The following is a 27,169-nucleotide window of genomic DNA, read 5'->3' on the forward strand; positions in this document are numbered from 1 at the left end:
AGAACAGTTTTATTGTTACATCGTTATTAGTTGTTTATTTGCAAATGTTTAAATATTTTATTAATTTATATATAACAGCACCTAAGAAAAAAAATTAATCTTATGATTTGTATGGCTCAAAGTTGTTCGTAGGTTCAGTATTCACAAAGGATTCAAAACGAAATCAATTAATTAAATTAATAAATATGTGAACTCTGTGTTAGCCCTGTAATAGCCTGGCGACCGGTGGGTCCAGTGTGTACCCAGTCTCTGCCCCATGAGAGCTGAGAGAGGCGACAACGAGCATTTCAAACTTCCTCTGACATTAACATCAGGAGAAAAACTGCACCAGGAGCTTCTTTTCATTGACTTCTCTGTCTGCAGCTCCTTCTTCATTACTTCCATGAACATTTCATATACACATATAGCACCAACTAATCCAAATCAACAGTAAATAGCCCGAAACTTCTTAGAACTTCATCTGAACGTTTTCTTGGTTATTCTCTTCCCCATGAACAAATAAAACCATCAAATGTGTCTGAATTTCACAAACAACAATTGTTAGTTTAAAATAGTATCACAAACATGTAATTAAAATCTAATTTACATACATTTGTGTTCTTCAGTGCAACTATTTTCGTAAAGTCAAGTAACACGCTCATTTCTATCATGTGTATCTGAGGGTCACCACCTGAAAACCCCTGAAATCTAAAATAATATAAGTTTCCAATGAGGCAAGATACACAATATGTACAGTCAGAAGAGCGTGCCATCATTACAGAGCAACAAATAATCCCTTACACAGCTGGGAATGTCCAGTTTGCTGACAACTGAGTGACACTGGGCTCCTAAATGCTGACGTAAAGCACACCGACAGAGATGCTGCAGAGAGCGAGGCTGAGCACTTCGCTGACGCACCAACTGGAAGAAAGACCGATGCTCCTGAGGCAGAGAGGTAGAAACAGAAACACTACAGTGCTGAAGGTAAACAAGCAGAGGAGAGTAGATTTAACACTGCGGAGAGCTCACCTCATATATCTCAGCAGACACAGCATCCATCCATTCACAGGGCGGGAGGTGGGGGTACGAGTTCAGCAGCACCTCGACAGTGGCCAGGGAGAGGACACACTGCTTCAGCACCTGCAAATAAAACACTGCTTGTAAAATTTGACAGTAACTAATTAATCATTCAATAGCTTATTACATTTAAGTGATGTTATTTTGGTAATAAAACATGTTACTTTATGAATTTTATGTCATATGGTACCAATAACTATTACATGCTGATGACACTGGTGTCACAGTCCATGTTTTTTGCTGTGTATTTGTTCTGTTTTGATTTAAATGACCTTCTTTCTCATTCCGCACATTTTTCCAGAGTCTCCTGTGTTTCTTTGACTTCCTCTGTTTTGTCTGTGCTTTAGTTTCCTTCCCTGGCGTTTTATTACTCGACCACTTAGATGACATGAGGTTATTGTCTGATTTGCTGAGCCAGAGGACAGCTGGAGAGGGTCAGAGCGAGAGTGATGGCCCTAATGTCCATGATGCCATTGATGGACGTGGAAGTAGTTGAGTGGGACGAGGAGTGACACGACATATAAGTCGACCTCTGAAAGGGGGAATTGTGGGATTGAACAAAAGTATTTTATCAGTACAATATAATCTGCGGTATAATCATTGCTTTAACAATGTAACAGATAGCTTTAAGATGGCCTTAAAATGTTTATGCATACTGTTATCATATTAACCTTTTATTCCAGATGATTCATTGTTATCTTTTATTCATTTATATCTTTTCATTAAGCTTTGAAGTAGCGGCATTCATTTACAGCATTTATTCCATATATTATATATATAGTTTTAGTAAACTGCTAACACATTTGAGAGTGGCCTCTGTTTGACTGTGAGCGTTAGTGGGTGAGGTGAGAGGTGACACAGAGTATCAATTGAGGTCAGGACACACACACACACACACACACACACACACACCTGCATACACTGTAGGTAGGCTATGTTCTAGGTGAGAGTTCAGATATCTGCTGGTCACTGCATTTTTGTGCGTGCAGAATTGCTAGTTTGTTGCAGAGCATGGTTCGAGGTTTTGGAGAAGCGAGGGGAGACAGCCACCGGACGACACCTGGCGCGGAGGCGAAGAAGATGCTCTTTTGAACTTTGTTAAAATCGTTAATGAAACGTTTGTGGTTTTGAAACCTATGTATCTATTGTATCTGTTTGACGTTGAAGGGGCGTCATTAAATTTAAGCCCTAATGGTATAAAACATCTGCTTGTGTATTGTTAGTTAGAGATCAATGCTGTCTGCGTACAGCGGTCGTCTCTCCACGCGTGTCATTAAAATCATCGTTTCACTTCACCCGGCCGGATCAGTGTTGTTATTTTTTGGATTACCTCCTGTATCCCTCCTTGATATTTGAACCCTAACACTTCCTCATCTGTTCCAGCCCTGGGCCATGCCCGGCCTCTCATCCTATGACAGCTGAGAGACGCTCCATTAAAGATTCACCTCTTCTCTATTTCACCTGCTTCTGCTGAGCACATTTAGGTCCTCTCTACAACTGACACATAAGGGCCCCACCCACTTTATTAGGTACACTTTGCTACTCGTGTGTTGAACTCCATTTTGCCTTCAGAAGTGCCTTAATTCTTCATCTCACAGATTCAACAAAGTACTGAATACATTCATGTAGAAATGATGACATGATGCAGTTGCTGCAGATATGTCACCTTCACATCTACCACATCCCAGAAGTTCTCCATTGGATTGAGATCTGGTGACTTTAAAGGCCATTTGAGTACAGTAACATCACTGTCACGTTTAAGGAGTTGATGAGTGGCAACCGGCGTGGTTTCTGCTGCTGGAGCCCATTGGTGTCCAACTCCAGGCCTCGAGGGCCAATCTCCTGCAGGTTTTAGATGTGTCCTCGATCCAACACAGCTGATTTAAATGGCTAAATTGCTTCCTCAACATGTCTTGTGCTACGTCCACAAGTACACGGGTATTTTTGAAAACGGAGATTTTCCGTTTTCGTTTGAAAAAATAATCCCATCCACACATAAAGGCAGAAATGAAGGAAAACGCTGCTAGGAACATGCCAAAGCAACAGGTGGCGATATATTCCTAACCGTGCAGAAATGTTGGCCAATCAGAAGTCTAGAAGCCTCGGTGGGAAAAGGTAAACAAAGCTGGGGCATAGAAGCAGAACCGAGTTGTATGTGTGGAGGGACAGTAACTGTGTGTGTATATGTAAGCATTTAAACACTGCAGAGAGTACAATTAACAGTAACAGTATTGTAGAAATTCATTTCACCGAAGCAATAACGTGGCGCACAGTGTGACGTCAAAAAAATGCGCACACCTTTGACGCTGCGTTTTCTCCGTTTTTCTTGTCCACACCTAAATGCAAAAACGGAGTTTTTAAAAAATATCCACCCTGGCCGGAGTTTTTAAAATCTCCGTTTTCAGTGACCAAAAACGCAGTTTACATGTGGACGTAGCCTTGAAGTTGTCCAGAGGGCTGCTAATGAACTAATCATTTGATTCAGGTGTGTTGACTCAGGGTAATATTTAAAACCAGGACCTTGAGCCTGGAGTTGGACACCCCTACTCGAGCCCATCTGCTTCATGGTTTGATGTTATGCATTTACAGATACTCCTCTGCACAACTTGGTTGTAACAGGTGGTTATTTGAGTTTCTCGATTACCTGGTTTCTATCAGCTCTTCTGAGCTATGACATAAATTTGATATTTTCTCCCACAAAACTGATGCTCACTGGATATTTTCTCTTTTTCAGACCATTTTCTGTAAACACTAGAAATGGTTGTGTGAGATGAGCGGTTTTGGAAGCATCAGACCACACTGGCACCAACAATCACGCCACCTTCAAAGTAATGTAAATCACCTTTCTTCCCCATTCTGTTTGAACTCTAGCATTTTTTTGTTTTTATTACCATATCTTCATGCGTAAATGCTCTAAGTTGCTGATGATTAGACATTTGCATTCATAAACAGTTAAACAGGTATACCTAATAAAGTGGCAGGTGTATTTATATAATTGTTCACACTATATCAAATATTTGATCTTGTGAAGGTTTCATCACTAATCACTGAGTCTATTCTCAGCTCAGGCATGTCAAACATAACGAAAGTCAGAGATGTGCATAAGCCTGGTTTCACTCCTGACTTCTCATATTTGAACATAAACCACGATCTTTCCCTAAATGAAAGAGGTAGTAAAAACGAAACTAAAGAAAGGCCGAAACAGGAAGCAAACTGCAGACTACAGCATCTCAGCCGCCTTCTTTCAGCCACCACACTAGCTTACTTATATGCTGTTTAAAACAAGTATTATAAACCCAACTTGCAGCTTTATAAAAGTCAGGATTTCTTGAAATGGAGAGAAAGACTTAATTTGAATAAAAAGGACATATTGACATTATTCCTTTTTTCCATGTTCACTTTTTGCTATATACGTTCTCACTAACTTTGTTGGTTTTGTCTAATTTAAAAGTGTTTACATTTTTTTATTTACATATTTTGTTGCAGATGTACAAAAATGTAGATAGACCCCCCCCCCCCCTCTAATATTTCATAATGTTTTTTTCTTGTTTGTTTCTACTCTTCAGACTTTGACATGTATTAGTATTTCATTTAAAGATTGTTTTGTTTTTTTACAATCCCTGATATAGTATTTATCTAAGCCTTACATATTTTGAAACTGTTGCCTCATGAAGTTTCATCACCACACTGACAGCACTGGCATGGAGTCAGTGTTGTCAGTGTGCGCGCATTAGATAACACTACAATTTATATGCAGCAGTTCTCACATTCCCTCACAGCGTGGCTGTTTGATCAAACCTTTGGTGAAACAGGCTTAGCTCCGTGGTTCAGAAGTGATCGTGCAATTGCTTCAGGTTGCTGGTCCGGGAAATCTTCTACCACCTTAAGAACCAAACAGAAAAGTTTTTATCCGAATGCTCGAACTTAAAAATGTGTTTCTGTGTTTGCAATGCTAAATAGTACTTTGTTGCTCTTCTACACAGCATCTGCTACCTGCAGCAAACAGTCCATGGCTGTGTATCCTGCACAGTTGGCGACATCAGCCTTGGCCCCATGCTGCAGGAGGAGGTCTACAATCCTGGGGCAGCAGTTTGCACAGGCGTTGTGCAGTGCAGTGTGCTGCTTCCTGCCTGCAGTTCGAGCATCGGCTCCTGCGTCCAGAAGCTTCTGAACCACACGAAGATAGTGTCCGGCCTCAGATGGTCTCTCGGCTCCGGAGCATGCAGCGTTCAGAGGGGTCTCGCCCTCTCGATTTGTGGCTAACACATCAGCTCCGTGGCTAAGAAAGAGCTGGACGTGCTCTTCGAGGCCTCGCCGAGCAGCCACATGCAGAGGTGTGAGTCTCGACTCCCTGGTCCTCACATTGACCTCTGCACCTCCTTCTAAAAGCAGCTCAGCGCAGCTTTAAAGAATAGTACATTTACTGGTCACGACATGCACAATATCTATATTCAGTCCATAAGAAATCCATCTCCGTCAGATATTTTTCATAATATCTCAGAAATGTTTTTTCCTGGCTCACTAGATTTGTATTATTACATTACATTCTATTAAACTACGTTGTTGTTGTTTTTTTGTTGTTGTTTTTTACCGTAGTTGAGAAAATAGCCTTTAAAGGACATTTTTCATGTAAGACAAGATTAATATAAAGCTTTGCTTCAGCTACTCCTTGGCAACAATACCCTCTGCTGAATATTTCTACTTAAGCACAGTAAGAATAAAGTCGTCAGCTTTTTTAGCACTTACTGGAATGACTGGCCAGAGGTACAGAGGTGGAGAGGGGCACTGCCATCTGCAGCCAACAGATCAGGCTCTGCTCCATGAGAGAGCAGCAGCTGGACACAAATAGAATGGCCACCTATGCAGGCATCGTGGAGGGCTGTGTTGCCTCCAGGGTCAGCGTTCACCTCCGCCTCACGAAACAGCAGCTCCTCCACACATGCTGTGTGTCCTCTGCTCGCAGCCAGACGTAAGGCTGAGGTCTGTTTCACCGTAGAGCTCATGGTCCACATGCCTGGCGGAGGAAGGAAAAGGGAATTCATTCAATTAAAGCGTTTATAGAAGACTAAAAGATAGAGATCTGTAAAGTCATACCCATCTCTGGAGCCCACACCATCTCCTCATGCACTGTCTCCATCAAGGCATTGACCATATCAGGGTCCTTCAGCACTGCATACACTCCTTTCATGTCCCCGCACATGAAGGTGTTGTGGACGGCAGTGTCTCTGCACTTCACCTGGGGCGGAGGGGCCCTGACTTCCTGGAGCCGCTGCCGACGGGGAGGAGGCCTCGGGGCTCGAGGCAAAGGCGCTCTAGTCATGGCTCTCCTGTGAGCCAGTGCCCGCCGTGCATCCTCCCATTCCTGAAACGCCTGCTCCAGTCTCAGAGAGCGCAGTGAAGTAGAGGTAAATGGAAATGTGTCCTTTGACATGGGGCCTTAAAGTCAAAAGACAGGTTTAAAAGTACTGATTTCATGCCATTTTCCAGTTTTATCACAGCAGAACATTAACACATTCACCCCGCTAAAGCCAGCCTCCAGCCTCTGAAGCACTGAGAAGTACCGTTTACTGAAAATAGCAACATGCAGCGTTTACTCACCCTTTAATGGAACAGCTGTGAGTGACAGGAGTCCAAGCAGAGCTCAACTAAATACTTTCACAGCAAGAATCAGGCTCATTTCCCTTTGAAATTAAACTATTATGAAGCGATTTCCAAATTAAATGCCCTTCAGTGGTGGCTACAGTCACAAGATTGTTGCACAAGTTCAGCACTGAATATTAATAGATCAGAACGTAAGCTGATACTAAGTGTTTCCACAGCGACCACTAGATGACAGTATCGACCCAGCATTTAGCTCTCTTACGGTCATGAACGCCAAAGAGCATAGAAGTATCAAGATAATCTATACAAATCAACGAGGAAGGCCACGTGATCACAACTTTAAAAAGTGAGTAAATTCATAGCGTTCTGAAATTCACGTAAGGGAAAGGTGGTAAGAAGAAAAGCCAATTTGGACTTTATTAGAATAAACTTGATAGCACAAGTACCTACCTGAACATCTACTGCTCACGAGTAAAAAAAAAATGAAAATGTTTTGCTCTCTCAGAGATGATACTAGCTCGTCTGGATGTCTCAGTAGAATTATTTTTGGGAGACATTACAAAATTGCTAAAGAATTTTGTATTTTAAGGAAAATGAGTATTTGCGTGAATCGTTTATTTTTATTAGTTTAATAGGTTTGTTATTAACCACGCCGTAGCGTCGCTAAACTTGGAACAAAAACGGAGCTACATCTAATGGGAATGGGGATTGAATCATCTCGCTTCACTTCAACCTCCTTTGTAAAAACATTCCTTACGTCATCACGTCGTGTTTGAACGTGGCGGCGCGATACCAAGCAGTACAGTCCAGATAAACTTTACCTGTAGCTAGCAAGCTAGTCTCGCTTAACTGTAGTAAAAAAGGAAAAAAAATAGCAAAGATCATATTTGTAAGCCGGCATTAAATGGCAATTAATGTCTTACAAAGTCTGGTATATTTGTTCAAAGTGATCAACAACGTTTTTTTTTTTTTTTTTTATCGCGATAGCCCATGACTGCAATGGTAAGTCCAGCAAACTGATCGCAGCTGAGGCTAACTAAGCTAATACACGTTAAGTAGCTCAAATGTGTGGCACGTTTTCGAGTTTACCAGGACATATTATTACTGTTATTCTTATTATTATTGACATTTATTGGCTGTGTTTTTATTGTTGTTTCTATTTGTGTTACAGACCTGTAAATTAAGTGGCCTTTTCAGCATTGGCGAGGACTTTGAAGATGAGGTAATAATCAGTAAATATAATAACACCTGATTTTATTTAACTGTCGTTTCAGGCTGCTTTCTGTCACATAATGGTCCTCCTTCTGTTCCCTCGTAATCCCACTGTGTGTGTGTGTGCGTGTGCGTGTGTGTGTTTCCCAGGACCTGCTCGAGACAGACTGGGCTTCCTGCTCCGTGTCTGGACCAGCCGATGTGGCAGCTGCTGTGTCATCCTGTGCTCTGCGTGCCTCCTCTGTTACTCACAGAGAGCCGGAGAAAATTTGCCTCCAGCAAACTGGAGAGAGATCAGCTGCCCCGTGCAATGGCACAGCATCAGAGAGCAGCACGCACACCGCTGCTACGGGACAAACTGTTGCTTTGGGGTTGAGACGGCTCTCATCTTCCTCTCATTCCCGCTCTCCTCTCCCTACTCCTTCTCCCACGCTGAATAACTCTGAGCCAAATCGGGCAACACAACAGAGTCACGCTCACGCTAAGGGGCTGCCGAAGCCCTGTGTGTCTCAGGATGACTTTGATGACTGGGATGTTGACCTGGCAGACCTGGAGGAATGTGATGGCCAAATGGGACGGATGCCTGAACCTCCTGCTCCACGTGCGCCCACAGTAGAGCCTCCAGCCAAAATGCTGCGACCCTCAACCTGTGGACAGACTCAGACACTACCTGTTCGGACAGCGAGGGAGCTTAGCGCCGCATCCAAGACTTCTAGCTCCACTGGTCACAATTTGGCTCCTTTTCCACCTGTCCAACATCCAAATCCACGTCCTGCTTTCCCATTAGCCCCTCCACAGAAGTCTGATGTTTTCCCTGGCTTTACTCCAACTTCTCCAGCCCTGAGCTCTTTTTCCAGGACGGTTAACAAACCTCAGCAGCCACAGAAAACATGTACAACTCCAAGACCCTCCTCTCAGCCCCGCAACCTCTTTGATACAGTCTCCCCGGCACCCTCTTCCTCCCCCTCCCCCTCTCATCCTCTTCACACGCCAGTACTCACCAATCGCCTGGTCCAGCTAGTCTCTGCCTCCAATAAGCTTCCCAAGAAGAGGCCTCGCTCAGAGCCACGCCAGCCCAGGACCCGGCGCTTCCCCGGTCCAGCTGGGCTTCTGCCACAGCAGGTTGGTCTCATGTGATGCTGATGCACTCTCTCCTAATCTGGCTTTCTGCAAATGAAAGCACAAGCACGGTCAAGCCGAGGCAAACACGCCTGAGTAGAACTCAGAAAATGCATTAGTTATGTGTTCTGTTTTGGGTTTTTTGTTTGTTTTTATTTCCCACCTTGCTGGCATATAGTGATTTAAATTTCCTCTCTCAGCCTCAGGGTCAGAACCTGGATGAGATTGTGGTTTCTGTTCCTCAGACTCCTGCCCATGGGGCTGTGGCTCGACTACCAAGTCAGGTAAATAAAGCAGTTTTTTCCCCCCCATCTTTTCTATCACTGTTGCGCCGTCAAAAGCAGAAAATGCCAGGTGTCCACACGGTGTGAGGCCAGTAAATCATGAACAGATTTTTTTGTTGGCCACATGGAGGCAGCGGAAATGAATGACTAAAACAGCACTGACACCACCTTATGGGCTGACATGGCAAAGAGCTGCCTATTTACACATCCAGCTTGTTAATAGTCCCCTGACGTCAAGTGCAATATTCTCTCACTTTTGCTCTCCTGAAGGAAACACCTGGCACATCAGCTGCTTAATGCTCCACTCTGTTCAACAGCTAGTCTACGTAGGACGAGTAGCTGCCTGGCAATTTGTGCATTGTTTGTACAGGATGCAGTACTCTACATAACACTATTTAAGAGTTATTTGTGTGGAATATTAATTAGAGCCACTTGGAAGAACCAGCAAAGGTCAAGAATTCCATTTATAGTGTCGCTGTATGTTTGTGGGTGTAAAAACTTTATGTTAAAGGCTTCCAGCTCACAGACGGAGGAAGAAGAGTTCAGTGGCGGTGCCTGGGCAGCGATGAAGATGGAGATGGGATTGGATGAGAGGCATCCATCATGCTTCCTGCACTCCTACAGCGTGGTCATGGTGCTTCGCAAGGTGAGCTGACGACGTCGTTACACAAATGGAGAAGAAGTCCCACTCGTACTGTTTATTCAAGCGCTGTGTAATATTTAGGTCGAGCCTCTTTACAAGTTACGTGTCTTCACACCACAACGGCCCGTTTGCCGCCGTTGGAGGTCTATCGGCATAATCAGGACAAATGACGGCGCTGTCCTGGAGGTGTTGTGTAATTATGAACAGTACGATCGCTCATCAGTCACACTAATGGGGACTCTGCTGTCGCTCTCCTGTAGCTGTGTGTGAAGGGCCGCCAGTGTGAAGTAGCTTTGAGTGGCAGTCATTTTGAAACCTTACACGATGGTTTCTGCTGTTTGCTTGTCACTGGCTCCATTTAACAGGAGCAGAGTCGGTGGCAGGACCCTGGATAAGCTCACTCAGGTTAAGCCGTTGACGTGAATGTCGGCTTCCCCAAATCCTTGTCTTTTGTGAATAAACAAATTACCACACCGCTCGAATGTGTTCTAACAAATGCAGTGTAAAGAAAGGTTGATCTCAAGAGGAAATCCTGCTCACTGCTGTGTATTTACTTCCATCAGTATATCTTCGTAACACCAGATTTGTGTCGAGGGTTAATTTAAAACCTGAGGTTAATCAGTAGGTTGGTACACTGGAGAAGATTTGATATCATTTTTAAAGTTTCTTTCAAATCATCAGGTTATTATAGATTATCGGAATGACTGAATACTTTCAGTTTATCTAAAGTAAATAAGGCTGGGTTTATAATCCCGTGCAAACACTCGCAGACAGCTGTGGACATCACAGATGATTAGTTGTTCCTATTCCACTCGAGGGACGCTTGCACAGCTGGCGACTTTGCGGTTTTGGCACATTGGAGGGCACATGGATGTCCACATGAAGAGATTCAAACAGACCCTCGCATTCTAGTTGATGTCAAAAGTATTACACCCACATGAGGCACTTTTAAGCAACTCCAAACCCTGCACCTTCAGCACTTACGTAAAAGACAACATGTGGCTTTGCACAGACATTAAACCTCTTCTGGACAATATGATGCCATATTTTCACTCAGTCACAGTGCACTTTGCACTCTCTTTACGGCAGTGCTGTGAATTAAAGCGAATGTGGTTTAAATTCAACACCACGCTGCATCAGCAACACTGAAGTTTTCAAACTGGCCGTCACCGAGAGAAGGAAGGCTGCAAATATACTCGGGCTTTCTCTTGCTTTGTGCTCACAGCCACCAAAACATCAGAGGCCACAGTCAAACAAGGTAAAAAGCAATAATTCTGTCCATTTGCGAGGCGTCCTGGCTGACCGTTTACGATGGCAAGTCCCCAGCCGCCTCCCAGAAACCAACCTTCATGTTTATGTCCCTGTAAATTTTAAATTGCACACCCTACAGCTGCAGGTAGTCCACTGCCAAAATAAATTTTCCTCCATGCTGTTATATTGCAGAAGCATTTTGTTGGATAAACAAGCGTAATTCTGCCCCAGAACCTCAAAAGATGATTTTTTTTATTCATTTATTTTTTTTTATCTTTGTGGCAGACGAGCGTGTTCTTGATTTGTGTGCACAGCCAGCAGTTGTCTGGGCTTGCACTTGGCCACTGTACTACCAGCCAATCAGCCCAGCTAGACCTCCGGTCCTCCGACTCTTCCCATCGAAAATGTAATAAATAGCGCAGGTGGTAGGCTCTTATGGGAAAAGCCCATTATCCCTGATGTGCTGATAGATTTAGAGCTTAAATTTGAAGATTTAGAAAAAAAAGCTGAAGTTGCACACAAGAGTTCTTAAAATTCAGTATCCAATTGGAGCACAGAACATGTGTTTACACAATTAAAAACAAACAAACAGTTGATTCGGTTATTTTCTTATAATACTAACATTAAATATATATATGAGTAAATGGTAATGGTAAATGGCCTGCATTTGTATAGCGCTTTTCTAGTCGTTAAGGACCCCAAAGCGCTTTACACTACATTCAGTCATTCACCCATTCACACACAGGCGATGGCAGCTACATTGTAGCCACAGCCACCCTGGGGCGCACTGACAGAGGCGAGGCTGCCGGACACTGGCGCCACCGGGCCCTCTGACCAAAATGCGTGCCATGAAATCAGACTGTCATCAGACAATCCTCAGCTGATTTATTTAGCTTCCATGTTTTCCTTAACACTTAATCGAGTTCTGTTTTCTACTGTATTCAACATAAAAATGCTTCAGACCCATTTTACAAGGAAGAAATTTGATATTTTTGCATGAACCATTACTAAAAAGTACTACTATTTAATCTGTTAATCCATGAATTATTTAGAAATATTGTTAGCAAAAGTTATCGTGTGTGTATTTTCCCTCTTCTTGTTAGGCTGCACTGAAACAGCTGGTCAGAAATAAAGTTCCAAACATGGCTGTGCTTCTGAAGAGCATCGTCCACACGCACGCTGATGCCAAGGCAGTGTTTAAGGACCCGACAGGTAACAGACAAACCCAGACACGCTCAGTCTTAAAATAAATATGATGATTCATTGGGAATCACTTACAATGCTCGACTCTAGTAGAGCTCTTGAGCCTCGAAGCAAACTTCGGTAGGGAAAAGAAACAGGAAAGCGTGTTAACTAGTGCTGAACCATGGGAGCAGAGGAGCTGCGAGCTTTTTCCTGCACATTTGACATTTGCTCACTGGGAGCTCGCCTGATTGAGCTCCACGAGGTACGAGAGCAGAGTTCAGCTATTGTAACATGCTTGATTGCGTGCACACGTATACACATGTATACACACCCCGTCTTGCCCAAACAGCAGGAAGCCTCTTTCTTCCCACCGCTCGTTTCCTCTTAAACCTTTCCCCCCACTTTTGTCTGCTGCACCTCTAAGCTGAGTCGGTTGCCATGGCCCCCAGAGAGCAGCCACATGAGGCGAACTGATTATCATCACTCAGGAGTGGATGTTGCTCTCAACACCGGACTTAAGTGCTTATTAGTGATTCAATTGCCACAGATTGGCATCAGTAGTGGGCGGGTATTAAGTGCTTCTGACACCACAAGAAACCGTTTGCTTAGTCATGTGACCCTGACCTGCTGGAAGGTTCTTCGCTTTTTACCCAGCAGACAGTGTTATCTGAGAAGCTGCTAACAAAAACAAGCTGATGAGAAATTAATCAACATATTAGTATCTTAATCATTTATCATTAACAAAAAATATTGGGCTTTCATCATAATGTATATATAAGTATGAAAAATGGGGATTCAAACACTTGCTTCTGATGAGTGATGAACTCTTTCATGTCGCTGCCGATCCCTCGTGCCTCCATTTGTGAGCTTTTTGCAGTTTAAAATGGGTAAAATATTCCTAATGTGTACATAAACACGACTCGGTGCGTATGACAGCAGTCTGGCGGTGGAAAAAAACGGAAACACAGATCCTTAGATCAGGTTCTTGACAGCAGAGTCTGCTGTGGAGTTAGAAGATGTCATTCTGAGCTTCAGGAAAGGTTTTCACTATTTTCTGATATTTTTATATTTATATGAAAACAGAAGAACCATATCTGGGAGATGCTGATGAGGATCTTTAGATGCAGCTTAGCTGTCTAATAAACATGCAGTTTTATTCTTATGAGTTTGAAGAAGGAAGCTGTGGCGTTAAAAAGTTTTTATTCCAGGCTTGTTCTGAAGCTCTTAATACAATCTGGGATTTATTCAGAGTGACACACTGTTCAAATCCTTTTTTTGGCTTTCCTGTTGTGTTTTTTTTTTTTTTAATTTGTTTTTTTCAAACCGTTACACTAAATATGTCAGAAAGTTTGTGTGCAAAATGCTGCTGTCTCTGTCAAACGTGAATATTTGAATCCTCTTGGGTTTAAATATTTACTCGGAATAATCACATCACAAAGTGTAGAAAAAGCTTTCCTGCATTGTTAGAAACGTGGATCGACTTGCAAAACTTTGGGTTGCTGTGAATAGCTAGGCATGTAAAATGTGACCTGATTCTTCCAAAAACGATGACACATTTATTTATTTTTTAATTTCGCACTGAGTTTCCTGTTTTAGTTTCAAAATGGCCAAAAAAAGGCCCAAAGCAAATTTTGGGGCATCCTAGATGGTCGACTCTTAATAACGTCCTTTGGTGTGCATCACAGCATGGAGAGACTTTTGGTAGAGACCTTTCTCTCTGTTGCTACTGCAGAAGGCATCTGTGCTTATGATTGTTGTCTGTTTTTGAGTTTTGTTTGTTTTTTACAGAGATTGTGATATTTTTTTTGTTTTTGTCTTCAGATTTTGCTGGTAATGAGTATAATCCAGTCTTGCTTCTGCTAAGGAAACTTTTCCAAGTGCTACTCGCTGCTGCACCCACCCTTTCTACGCCTCGCTTCAACTTCATTAGTCAAATTTTTGGTTCCAAAATGCTTTTAGATGTTCATTTCCAAAATTGCAACTATTTTTCAGACAAAGGAGTCTGCTGTGTCTTCCCCGAGGTCTTTTGGTGTCACATGGTGATTTTGATATGAATTTCTTGTAATTAACATCAACTTGACCTTGATCTATTAACTGCTGGCTCTTTATGAACTGAAGAAACAGCTAAATGAATACACTTTGCTGTCATTTTGGAGCCTTCCCCTGCTTTGTCGGTATGAATTATTTTAACTGTCAGTGCTAGGCAGCTGGAGCTCGTAGCTAATGATTGCTGGGTCAAGGTTTCAGAGTTGGCAGAGCTGGTCGAGTTGGCAAGCAGAGTATTCATAAATCCTGCAAATTTGGATCACTTGAGGGGTTTACGGAGTTTCCTGTGGCTCAAGATACTTTTTACCTGTCTGAATTACTGCTGAACACACGAACTGCTCAGGAGCCGGTTATGTTCCAAGTTTCACTTTAAAATTGAGTAAAAGTGCAGTGTTATCACTGATTGTTTTATTTACAGCCTGTTTTAAGCGCATTATGGATTCTCTGCTTGCCAAAGCTGTTTTATACGTGCATACCGTTAAGTTGCACCTCAGTAAAATGAATGAATGAATTCATTTCATTGAATGAAAAGCTAATTGTGCATTAAATTCTCACAAGACTGTATTCGTTAATCTGCTGTCGAGTTTCTTTAACACTGCTGGAACCGCCACTATTGGAATTATATTTATTTTTACCAGGTGCTAAATCTCTGGTCTTCAGTATCATATTTTACTGTTATTTCTTTATGTTCTTTATCTATTTATCATCACCTGATAAGCTCTCTGATTGTAGTAAATGGCCTGTATTTGTATAGCGCTTTACTAATCCCTAAGGACCCCAAAGCGCTTTACATATCCAGTCATCCACCCATTGGTGATGGCAAGCTACATTGTAGCCACAGCCACCCTGGGGCAGACTGACAGAGGCGAGGCTGCCGGACACTCGCGCCACCGGGCCCTCTGACCACCACCAGTAGGTGGCAACGGGTGAAGTGTCTTGCCCAAGGACACAACGACCGAGACTGTCCAAGCCGGGGCTCGAACCGGCAACCTTCCGATTACAAGGCGAACTCCCAACTCTTGAGCCACGATCGCCCCAGTAGGTTCCTACTAGTTGGACCCCTAGTAGGGACGCTCATAGGGATCGTTTTGTGGATAAGAGTCGTGATGTATGTAATGCCCGGTTTTATGAGAGCTTCACACAGAGCGGGAAGCAGAAAGCCTGGCGTAACAGTGAAAGGTTTTAGGTTTTGTTGAGCCAGCTACAGCAAAGAAAGCCTGGCTGTGTTGAACTTCCCTTGGAGTAATACCCCTTTGGTCTCTCCTAAAAGTCATTTCGAATAAGCCATTGGGAAGCTGGGAAGCTCATTATTTGGTAAACCACCACTTCTGCATGGCATTATTTTCCTTTTTTTCCACTTCTCTAAGCAAGAGTAGTACAAGAATAAAGAGCAGCAGATTAAAAGGAATCTTTCATCTTTACCTTTATGCTGTTTGGAGGTCAGTTTGTCTTCTATGACTGGTATCTTTTTATGAATTCTACATGTTTTCTTCTTATCTTGTGCAAACGTGCACACTCACATGCACATTAAAGTGAGAGCTTTCATGCCATTTCATTGAATTATCAGACTCTTTTGTGGTTGCCTGTCCAGAAAATAAAAAAATTATTGCTAGATTAATAAAACAAAGAAGGTAAATAATGAAGCGTTTCATACATTTTGATCATAAAATGCAGATTATGGATAAAAACATTTGTATTCAAGAAGGAAAGTGAAAAGGTGAGGATGTGTTTATGCAGCTAAAATGTATCTTTTGTGAGAAGTTATGAGTAGTTGTGTGTGTTTAAATGTTTTTTGTACTTTATTTCTTTAATGCTTTGGACCGAAGGGGAGATTCAGGGAACTATTCATCGGCGTCTTTTAGAGGACAGAGCAGAGGAGCTTAAGGTCGGGGCTGTGCTGCTGCTCAAACAAGTAAGGCATACCGCCCACAATCATATAACTATAGTGTTGTATCTGAGTTATACAGTGGTTACAAATCAGTTTCTTACTTCTATGAACAGGTGGGTGTGTTTTCCCCCTCCCATCGTAACCATTACCTGAATGTAACTTCCAATAACCTGCTGAGGATCTACGCTGCTGATGGAGTCAGTCTGACCTCCACTCAGCTTCCCCCTCTGGTCCTGGTGAGCAGGACGGCTGCTGCTGAAAATAAGATTAGCACGTCTACATTCCAAGAAATACTAAAAAATTTTTAGGTATATGTCCTGTCAACCTCTCATCAGTCCCTTTGAAACATATTCATTCTTTTCTAGGAGCCGATGTTGCTGTCACCCACTCAGTCTCCCGGTGTCCTTCAGGAGCCAGTTTCCTGCATGCAGCTGATGTTTGATGAAGAGGATGACGAGGGAAAAGATTGGGAAAGACGCACAGAGAGAGAGGGAGATCCTCGAGCCCCTGTAGACAGTGGCAGAGGCTACAGCAGAGGCTCCCTGGAGCGTGGTGGGAGCACGGCACCACAGGAGCCAAGCTGGGATGCAGGTGGGGCACATGCAGTAACACTTGCAGACAGGGAGAAAAGAGCTTAGTAAAAGCAACACTTGTAGAGAAGCAGAAGAGAGATTAATTCTTCTCACATCGTGAGCTTGCCTGCTGTCGCTCTGAAATATAATGAGTTATTTTCCGAATAAAACATTAATGATGTTTGGTCGTTGGCATTTGACTGCAATTCTGAAACCCTATCAGTCATAGCCTGATTTGTTTTTAAACTGTTTTTTTTTTTGTCTGATGAGCAAATATTTATCTCGTATCTAAAAATGTTATGATGCAAAAAGGCAAGCCATGTTTAGGATTCTTAGTCCCAGAATTTTACCTCAATTTGCCTGAATGACAAACACAGTGACTGTCTTTGGAGGACAAATCCTAAGAAATCCACAGCTGAGAATTTCCATGAGGAAATGTGAAATGTTAGCATTTTAGGCTGATCAAAATCTAGTTATGGTCTAAAATTCTGGAGCGCAGTCTAAAAACCAATAATAGCAACGACATCCAGCGGTCACAGGGGGGGCTGTTTGAGCTCCAGCTCCTCCCGCCCACGTGTTGAAATGTCTTTCGGGAACAAACTGAATTGCTTCCAGTGGTCACAGCAGCTCACTGCCTCGATGCATGTGAGCGGGAAAACTGGATTAAAATGCTATATTCAGACTGTTTATTCTACAAATCCGTTATGATGCCATCATGGCCTTTGATCTGGCATCACCCTCAAATCACTCTTTGCATTTTGCATTTGCAGCAGCACCCAATAAAAAATACATTGCTTTGTTTTTCATCCAACTGAGCATTAGAGAATTACAAGATGAAACCGGCACCATGTGTGCTTTTTACTTAATAACTAACCCCTGATGATTGTAGTTGAAAAATTGCAATCATTGCTGTTTTGTTTTTGTTTAATCAAATGTCTGAGGCATTAAAATACTGTCTCATGTGCTGACCTGTGTTTGTTGCACAGATGATGACCTGGATGAACTGCTGGGAGAATTGCCCGAGGATGCCTGCAGCCTCTGATGGAAACTTCACGTGAAACTTTACAGACTGTCTCCCAGGACTTGCATTATGACTGACTCGCCTTGCACTTCTACCCTCATTTTCCTTTAGAGTCACCTTCTAAACACCGAAATACTGGTGAAACTATGTACAGTACATGTTGTTTACTCAAAACTGTTTCAGATCGGTTTATAAATACAAACAGAGAATAGTCTTGAATGAATTTGTTGTAAGTGTGCCGATGCTTTGTATCACCGATAACTGATAAGTTGCTCGTTAGTTCCAAAAATCTGCCTCTTTTGATTTCATCTACACATCCTGTGTTCTTGTAGCGACTTTGAGCCTCTTCTATGTGCGTATTAGAGATGTTTCCCTTCCTTTTGTTTCATTCTTATTCATTGTACCTGCTCCACTAACCTTGAAATGGAAGACTAATCTACACAGCATTGATTTACTAATTATGCAAAATGAAACCAAGGTGAGGCTGCGGCTGTTTTCCAGTTAGTTAGTTTTCAGCTTCAAAGTGGACTGGATGATTTTTACGCTGCTTGTTTACGGTGCATTAAGAGGTGTATCAGAGGTTTTTGGCTTGGGATTGCGAGAGGTAGTCTGAGTCCCATGTGGTTTCCTGACCTAAGCAGTGTTTACCCAACTGTGCAGTGCATCAGGGTGGAGTCGTACTGTGACTAACAGGCTAATATGGTGGCTTTCCCGACATCTCCTCCTCAGATCCAGACTTCTTCAGCACTCCTGCCTGAGTATAACAGATTCAGGTTAATCCTCATCCTCGTTCTCATTTTGAGTATGATGCAGCTGCTCAAATTGCCTGGTTTAAGTTGAAAAGAGAGAGGGAGAGAGAACAGGGATGATGAAATGGGTTGTATTTGCAGTTTTTCAACTTAGCCGTGTGGCTTAAATAAGTACATTTACAGTGCAGTCTAAGTATTTGGACAGTTACACATGATCTGTTTGCACTCTGTTTCTGCATGTTGGATTTGTAATGGGCCAGTAAATGAGAGGAGAGAGTAATGATTTTCAGTGTAAATGTAAGGCTGATTACATTGTAGCCTGTCACTGCCCTTATGGATCAACTGATGTTTCTATGCAGACGTGATGTCCTCCTTCGATTCATTTATACTGACTTTATAAGGCAGGTTTGAGAGTATGGTCAGCGGCTCATCCAGAATAAACAGTGTCCTTTCTAGAAAGTAATCTTACTGTTCAGCTTTTTGCTTTTAAATTGTTACCTTGCCATTGTTGAGTATTGATCTAAAACCCTTAAACTCAGTCACCACTAAAAATATAAAACCCATTGATTTATTTAAATGTAAATAAGCATATTTGAGTAAGTCAAATTTCATTTAGGGTCTTTAAGATCAGCAGCACAAAGCGCTTCATGACAAAAATGCCAGAAAGTTCTGCAAAAGCACGTTTAAAAAGATGAGGTTTTTGCTGATATTTAAGAGATCAGTCCTCGGAGCTCGGGGCTCTGTGGGGGAGAGAGTTGCAGAGTCTGGGCCACTGTTGCAAAACTCTCTCCTTTAGTTCTCAGGCTTATATGATGCATAGCCAGCAGCCCCTGATTACATGGCCTCTGGCATAATCTGGAGATGTATGCATGTAAGAGTTCACTCGTGTATGCTGGTGCTTCTCCATGCAGAGCTCTGAAATTCAAAATCAGAATCTTAAAGTGAAATCTGAAGTTAATGGGGAGCCAGTGCAACTGAATTAGTAACAGTGTGACATGTGAGTACTAAGACTTTATCTTAGCAGTGATATTCTCTACAACCTGCATACTATTACTGTAAGGCAGTTTGTACACTGTACTGTGTGTTTATGCTACCCATTTAAAGAACTAAAGCTGCCAGGCTACTTTTTGAGAACCAGTCCACTGCACGTGGGTTTAATAGGACCGAATGTGTGGGTTGCAAATTTGTGAATCTGGTACACTAGCCTTTTCTACAGCCACCATCAGTGCTTTCAACGTAGGTCCCAGCAATGATATGGCACTTTCCCAGGGTCAGTTTTTTGGTACTACCAATGTTTTATAGTGGAAATGCACAAATCTGCTTTTAAATTAAGCACTGGTAAAGGGATGTGAGGGCCTTGTGTATTTCGAGTGGTTTCTTGTAGAGCTAACTGAGTGGGCTTAACGAAGAGAAACGTAACTGTTTTTGTCATTTAAATCTACAAGAAATTAAACTGTGGTCAACTCGAAGTACAATTATTAATTTACATTAAGGAAACATTCAGTTTTTTCAGACAACAAAAGATGCATATATAGTGTATAGAGCAGGAGTGGCTGTGTGGGTTCCACATTAGTTTAGAGCAGGGCAAAACTCAGCATAAGTGGAATAAGTAACATAACAGATTGGACTAACGCAAGGCACATCAGGTTGTTCTCAGCTAGTGAACTCTAGCAATGACGACAACACAGAGAGTAGGTGCAAAAAGGAAAATGGCACCATAGTGAAATGCAAGGTCTGCTACTACAACAGATGAATCACGAACTATCCATGCGAGTCCATGAGAAAACAGGTGTTTGGACTGTGGAGGTGTAAAAGACTGAATAAGTCTGTCCTTTAACTCTATATGCTAAGACCTTCACAGGAGTACAGTCTGGTTTAAAAAAAAAAGCAAACAAATGCTGGCATTGAAATAGTTGACCTGCCATCATAATCTAGTCTCATGCTTGCTGAAAAGGGATTTTAGATTAGCCTTACTTTATCCTTTAAGGTTTATTATCTTTTCTTGTTTTGGTCCAGCTTGTATAGACATTGTGATCACACAAATGGATTTTGAAAAATCTCGTGTACTCTAAGAATCACAGGTGGGTTTAGTCCATCTGACGTGATCTGTGATCCTCTGAAAGTGTACCCGGCAAATCTCTGGTATAATAAAACAACATGTAACGTATTCAGCCAGTTTCCTAGACATTGATTACCCCAGTAGATGAGAGACTTCTTCAAGAAGGGTTTTTTCCTCCTTACCATAAATCTGAGGGACATGATACCTATGGCAAAAGACTGAAGGGACTATAAGTCCTCCTTTTGTATTATTTTAAAACTAATAATTCTTTGTAGCAGAAGTAGCTTTTTCTTCTTCTTGTAGAGACTGGTCTGGTTAAACTTAATGGATGCCTGTCTATGAATAGGTCCTTGCAGTGGTTAACTTAAAAAAAAAAAAGTTTCCTTTTTTCCCCTGTGAAATTGTAGCTTCTCCGAAAGCGCTTAAAATGAACCAATCCAGGGATGTAAATGCTCTTCTTACACATTCAGGGATAAGTCGTCACAAGTGAAAAGCAAGACAAAAAAAATAATTAAATAAATACAGGTTGAGGTCCACTGCAGTAGCTCCATGTATATTGCATATGATATAAAGTATCTGCACAGATAGTAGCAAGGATTGCATTAAACTGCCTCCTTGGCAGGTCCTAGTGGACGTCATTAACCCAGTTCATGTGCTTATGAGAACAAACAAGCATCCAACACCCAGTTAAGAGCCTTGATGATAAAACTCCCGTTTGGAGGGGAACTTTGAAACTGTCTGTCTTTCTGTGTATGTGCAGGAGGAGCTGCTCTTTTCCTAATCTGCACATCTACCAATTAAGATCTTCACAAACGGGGAACAGGGAGGGGGTTTATGGTTTGAGCCAGACTGCCACTATTGCTCACATACTGGAATAATTTGCCCTTCTACTTCAATCGCCTCTCGCCAGAGGTAATAATCAGTTGTGCCCAGTCTCGCCAAGTCTGGTACTTACTGTACACATCCTAATTATCTCCTGGTAAGAGCTTATTATTTTTCATAATCCATTAAGATAGTCAGAAAGTGTAATTACTCTTTCAGTCTCATCATTCATAGAGTACACGAACTGCCTAGTGACGCAAAAAATAAAAAAAAAGATTTTTCTTTCTTTTCTGTCTGTGATTTGCTCTGATTTGGTATCCCAGCAGAAAAGAACATTTTCTCATGTCTGATGTAAAGTAGTGTTAACTCTGTGAGAAAATCTGGAAAAATCCCACTGTCTTTTTTTGAAATATAATTTTCCATCTTTCATGCTGCACGATATTTGAAATGTTGGGAAAATGGCCCATGAGTATCCTGTTCACTACTGTTATAGAGGTCCTCAAAGAAAGGCCATTGGATTGAAGACAAATAATAATAACAAAAGTTCAATCCAGTCAAACAAATACATGGAGCATAGGGAACCACTGATTTGATAATAAGAATCATATGTGTTTTATGGCGATAGACATTATGAAAATAGCAAAAAATCTTATGCATGTGTAGTGTAGTTGATAAATCAATGACAAGATAGCAGCTGCACCAAGACTAATTTTTGCCCTTTCCATTTATTTATCACTCATATGCAGGTGCATCTTTTCCCTGGCACTTCTAAATGTGTGACTGATCACCGGCTGTCGGTGTTAATCCAAGTCAAGTAGCATATTATGCCTTTTCCCAATGACAGAAAAAAAAAATAAACAGACTCATTTCAGAATGTTGCACTAAGCTTTTTAGCATTAATGCCACGCAAATTAAAAAAAAAAGAGAAATATATGGCAATGCTAACAATCCTCCTGCCTTCACTAATCCTGTGCATGGAAAGTTGGCTGGATGGATAAAGGAAGATAAGATTGCTAACACATAAAGCCTTATTTTCAACCCTGGAGACTGTTTAATCCCTGTAAAACCATGCTCATTACCTCAGTGAAAAAAGGGGAGATTTGCTTAATTAAGTTGTTAAGAAACCAGCAAACCCTGCAGCTGTCTGAGACCACAGCAAATTTCATTTCGGAGAAAGACTGTGATCAACTGACAGTGTGTGTGGGTGTAGGCTTTGAGTGCGCTTCGGAGTGTGTGCTTGTCAGAAAAATAACACTAAAATAACCTAATCTTTCAACTTCTGTGGGATTAGGATTTGTGTGTTGTTGCTAATTGCTGAAATAAGTGTGAAAGGGCAAAGTGATGGTACAGGACAATAGCAAACATGTTTTCTTAAATGGCAAATAAAAAGTGGAAAGAGTAAAAAAAAAACATTGTGTTGTGACTTTCTTTGTAGATCAAATAACTGCTGGAGATCCAAACGCAGAACTTTAATTTTTATATTAGATAGTGCAGGAGTGCAGAAGTATAGCTAAACAAGCAACTATTCCCCAAAATTTCCCTCTGGTTTGGTTAAACAAAGAAATAAAAGATATTACATTGTTTTTCCTTACAGGAGCTAGGTTGGTTTTGTTGGTTTAATAGGTTATCTATACATGGGTTGTGTTTTTTTTTAAGTAATCATCAACTTATTTTGTTGTGAAATCCGGGCAGAAGTAGTTAATTTCCGGTCGCCATCTCTGTTTTAAAGGTGAAAGTGTACAGTCGGTCCAGAAGACAACACAAGCTGTTGAGCTGGTCTGTATTCTTTAATATTCTGGTTAGAAAAATAAATATAATCTTAATATTAGAATATTTTCTATATCCTATAAACAAACAGAAGGAGCCCTGGCTAAAATGATGAACTTATTTAAAAGAGTACGAAGGGGGAGGAGTTAAAACCTCACCTGTTGCATGAGCTGAGATTAGCCGCGGGTTAGCCAATGAACCCAATTTTCAATAGGGTATTTATGTTTTGAGAAATGTTCAACTGAAATAAAAGTGTAATACATTTAATAAAAATTAACCATTTGTTAAATAAGTTGAACAGGATGTGCAGCAGCATATCAATCACCCTGTTGATGTGCCTTAGAAAACAAGCATACAGGTAGGAAGTTAGGCTAATTATAATGGCAGGAGTTTAAAAATGCATGAATTATCATTAGTAACTTCACATAGTTAAAAATGTTTGGCACTTGATGTACCTTTGATTAAATATCAAACTGTATCTTTAGAAATAGTGAAGAGGTTTGTGCTCCAGGCACCAACACATAGTTTTATGAGTGGCTGTTTCATTTGGGCTGCTCATTACTTTTTAATCACTTGATTATGGGTATGCTGTAATTGCCCGGTAATTTTAAAAAATGAGCTTCACAGCTGACAGCATGTTGGGATTTCACCAAGAGGGATCCTAAAGTTTTAAAGTTTGCCACTGACTTCACCTAAATCACTCCTTAGTTCTCATTCTATACTATTCTGGAATTGTCAAATCAAGTATCAGCTGTGTCTGTTTGTTGGTGTTTATTAGTGAGTCTAAGTTTGAGATGGAGGTTGTCTAGTATACATTTTTCTTTATTGTCGTGTGTGCATGTTTTAAGAAACTTGAAGTGCTTGGGAGCTGGCATACAGACACGAGGACCAGAATAAGGACTAAAAGAATAAGAGTATTAGTGTACTGTCAGATTCAGCAGGTGTAATGCATCCAGTATCAGTTCCTCTGTGTGTTATGTTGATTTCCCAGCTAATCTTTTCAATAACATGGTAAATGTAACATGTTTGTGCAAGATGTCCTACTGTGTAATTCAGCCTGCCAACCTGTCAGAACCCTGATAACCTCTGATTAACATGTTAGGTAAAATTGTAACAATATTTCCATTTCTTTCTTCTTGTAGTTTTATCATATTTTTATTTAAATTTGATTTAGTGATGTAAAAGCTTCCCTGGTGCAAAAGACTGCTTTTGTATTTATTGAAGTCTAAGTTTCTAACCTAAGGAGTAATCAGTTTATTGTGGATTTAAGTTAAAAACAAATATTAGCTCATGTATTAGCGGTTCCAATTGAATAAAATGTGTCAAACTGATATATTTTCCACTCCAGCTATCCAATTTCTTATTCAGTTGGAGTTGAAATTCGTATATATTTTTAGGGATCATTCTGACAACCTGTTTCCAGTCAGTCCAAATACACACACAGGCGTTCTCGTTCCTCTTTTACCACCTTTAACACCCTCACACCCTCGTGTTATTCTCTCCTCACCACTTTGCTGCTCCTGTCTCCTTATGTTGCCTCACAAAACTCGCTGTTTTCTCGCTCTCGCTTCATCCTGAGAAAGATCAGACTCCTAATGAATTACAGGCTCGTGATTTAAACGTTGCATTCCACACGGCAAACACACTCTGTGTGCTTGTTATTCCCTTTACATCCGTGTCTCCCTCTTCCTCATGTGACGTTGCACGTCTAAATTACTTTCCTCTGTGTGCCATTGCTGTGCAGCCTGTGTGACCACGCTTGCTCGTTTGCTCTTTTTTTAGTTTTCCAATTTTATTTTTGTCCTTATCCCTCCCCTCAACCTACATCCCAGCCTTTACTCCTCCGTCTCTACTTCTGCTTCACTTCCCATGACATACGCCCCCCCCCCCTCCCCCCCCCCCCATCCCTGGCCAAGCAGCCACCACTGTTTTCCCGTCCACTATCTTCCTCCTTGACAGCCTCCTGTTTTGCATCCATCCATCACTCAGTTTGAGGTTGGTGCCATATGAAAATATGAAGGGCTCAGAGACAAATGCGAGCAAAGGTGGCAGTGTTTGTAGGAGGAGGAAAGCTATTCAATGAGAGACTTTGCTTTTGAGAGAGCAAGGGAGGAGAGTGTTGTCTTGCCTCCTCTCTCCCTCCTCCTCCCTCACGCTCTCTCCACTCTCTCTCTCTCTGTACAAGCGTGTATTGGTGTGTGCGCCTTCCGTCTCTCCCGGCTCCGCTGTTGTTCGCCGCCACCACAGATGAGCTGGGAAGAGGAGGGAAAGCGGATGTATCTGGCCACAGGAAAGCAGGAGTTTGGATCGGCATACGAGGCTAAGCAGCGACTCTGATCATCTCTCTCTCTCTCTCTTATGCTTTTCTCTGTGTCCCTCTCTTTCTTTCACACGCACACAAACACACACGTGCGCTGTCAGACTCACGCTCGCGCCGGCTGGATGTCTTCTCGCTAGGCTGAACGAGAGAGGTGCTTAGGCTTGTCATTAGTTGAGGGCACGGAAACCATGAGAAGCCTTGTGTGCGTTTGCGCTTATATGTGTGTGGCAGCTCGCATGCACACTCATGCATAAGAGAGTTACCGCGTGAGTGAGAGAGTGTGTATGTGTGTGCTTTTGAATGGAGACGAGTCGGGACATTAAATACACAGAGGCAGCTTTCTCTGGCTTTCGGCTTAAGTGACTTTCACCTCTTGCTCCGGGTGTCACAGAGGACTTACTTCTGGTGTTTTTGTCTGAAATCTAGCAGTCACAGAGGGCAGCTGAGGAAGAAAGAGAGCAGGGCAGTTTGGGATTTGTCTAGAGTGTGTGTTGAGTGGATGTTTGTATGTGTGTGTTGGGTGTAGTAGGAGCCACAGGCAGTCTGGCAGGCACACTAACTCTGAGCTCAAGGGAGTGATTGAGAATGGAGGTGGAGAGGAGAGGGATGCCCTGAGGGAGCATCTTTCTCCTCTGCTTCTTACTCTTCATAGTAGTTATGTGGGTTGTGGAGATCTTTGTCTTCCTGTATCTACTTCCTCTCCTTTTTCAGTTGTTTTATCTTTTTTATCTGTTGTATTTGCATGCTTGCTGTCAGCGCTTGCTGCAGATCTCTGTTCCAGTTTTCTAATTTTTTTTTTCATTTTTGTCTTTTAGTCTATTTCCCTGCATCGTATCAGTGCAGTCGATATGATTTTAGACTATGAATCTAAGCCTTTTACTGAAGTTCCATCTCTGTTTGTGCAGGTGTGAGTTTACGGGTGCTCCCTGGCTGAGGAGGTGGAGAGCTGATGATGGATCTGAAGGAGAACTGTGGCAGTCAGGGGAGCCAGGAAAGCTCCAGCCTGCGTCCCAGCTCCTGGCAGGCCTTCGTCCACACCAGCACGCTGCATGGACTTCGCTTTATCTTCCCTTATGGTCAGCCCAGTGCACGCCGCTTGCTTTGGGCTGTGGCTCTGCTGGCCTGCCTGGGATTGTTAGCCCTGGAAAGTACAGAGCGTTTGGCCTATTTCCTCTCCTACCCTCACGTGACCAGTGTGGATGCTGTGGTGTCAAGCAGCCTGGTTTTCCCTGCTGTGACCATTTGTAACCTCAATGTGTATCGCTTCAGCCGTCTCACACGCAACGACCTGTACCACGCCGGAGAGCTGCTAGCCCTGCTCGATGTGCACCTGACTATCCCCCAGCCACACCTGGCAGAGCCTGATGTGCTTGCGTTCCTACAGGAAAAGGCAAACTTCACGGCCTACAGGCCCAAAGCGTTCAGCATGAAGGAGTTCATTGAGAGGGTTGGCCATGACCTGGAAGAGATGATGCTCTACTGCAGATACCAAGGTGAAGACTGCAGTCCCAGCGACTTCAAAACCGTGAGTATACTCTCTATGTGTTGTACTCTAAATGTCAGCTCTTTTGGGC

At 42.2% G+C, this 27,169-nt stretch overlaps 3 protein-coding genes across 8 annotated transcripts in view; 2 read left to right on the top strand and 1 right to left on the bottom strand.

Annotated features, from left to right (window-relative positions):
• Positions 1–15: 15 nt before the first annotated feature.
• Positions 16–7,311, bottom strand: asb16 (ankyrin repeat and SOCS box containing 16). Of its 4 annotated transcripts, none has more exons than XM_085157248.1 (7): positions 6,655–7,311; positions 6,151–6,492; positions 5,803–6,070; positions 5,050–5,458; positions 4,855–4,938; positions 1,009–1,119; positions 16–900 (listed from the first exon to the last, which is right to left on the bottom strand). In XM_085157248.1, the coding sequence occupies exons 2-7, from the start codon at positions 6,485–6,487 to the stop codon at positions 736–738; spliced, it is 1,374 nt and encodes a 457-aa protein (XP_085013374.1). In that variant the 5' UTR covers positions 6,488–6,492; positions 6,655–7,311; the 3' UTR covers positions 16–735. The 4 variants fall into 4 exon arrangements, with proteins under 4 accessions (XP_085013374.1, XP_085013373.1, XP_085013376.1 ...); XM_085157250.1 differs by having other exon boundaries at positions 19–921; positions 6,151–6,437; XM_085157246.1 differs by having other exon boundaries at positions 19–921.
• Positions 7,312–7,457: 146 nt separating this feature from the next.
• hrob (homologous recombination factor with OB-fold) lies at positions 7,458–18,101 on the top strand. Its single transcript, XM_085157237.1, has 10 exons — positions 7,458–7,659; positions 7,829–7,879; positions 8,020–8,991; positions 9,189–9,272; positions 9,784–9,918; positions 12,270–12,378; positions 16,224–16,309; positions 16,399–16,521; positions 16,651–16,876; positions 17,844–18,101. The coding sequence occupies exons 1-10, from the start codon at positions 7,648–7,650 to the stop codon at positions 17,897–17,899; spliced, it is 1,854 nt and encodes a 617-aa protein (XP_085013363.1). The 5' UTR covers positions 7,458–7,647; the 3' UTR covers positions 17,900–18,101.
• Positions 18,102–23,182: 5,081 nt separating this feature from the next.
• Positions 23,183–27,169, top strand: part of asic2 (acid-sensing (proton-gated) ion channel 2) — a 422,593-nt gene continuing 418,606 nt past the window's right edge. Inside the window, exons 1-2 of one of the 3 annotated variants that reach the window (XM_085157243.1) lie at positions 23,183–23,284; positions 26,501–27,120. In XM_085157243.1, the coding sequence (XP_085013369.1) occupies positions 26,545–27,120 (576 nt within the window). In that variant the 5' untranslated portion in view covers positions 23,183–23,284; positions 26,501–26,544. The other 2 variants (XM_085157242.1, XM_085157244.1) reach the window with 2 other exon arrangements.

Source organism: Neolamprologus multifasciatus, chromosome 4 (assembly GCF_963576455.1).
Source record: "Neolamprologus multifasciatus chromosome 4, fNeoMul1.2, whole genome shotgun sequence".
NCBI lineage: Eukaryota > Metazoa > Chordata > Actinopteri > Cichliformes > Cichlidae > Neolamprologus > Neolamprologus multifasciatus.

Bases quoted from the DNA above. Each gene is read 5' to 3' on its own strand.
- asb16 (XM_085157247.1), bottom strand. From the start codon at position 6,487: ATGTCAAAGGACACATTTCCATTTACCTCTACTTCACTGCGCTCTCTG. The intron at 6,071-6,150 runs GTATGACTTTAC...TTCCTCCGCCAG, and splicing joins GGTGTGGGCTCCAGAGATGG to GCATGTGGACCATGAGCTCT. The intron at 1,120-4,854 runs GTTTGATCAAAC...TTTTATTTGCAG, and splicing joins CTAAGCCTGTTTCACCAAAG to GTGCTGAAGCAGTGTGTCCT.
- hrob (XM_085157237.1), top strand. The intron at 8,992-9,188 runs GTTGGTCTCATG...TTCCTCTCTCAG, and splicing joins CTGGGCTTCTGCCACAGCAG to CCTCAGGGTCAGAACCTGGA. The intron at 16,522-16,650 runs GTGAGCAGGACG...ATTCTTTTCTAG, and splicing joins AGCTTCCCCCTCTGGTCCTG to GAGCCGATGTTGCTGTCACC.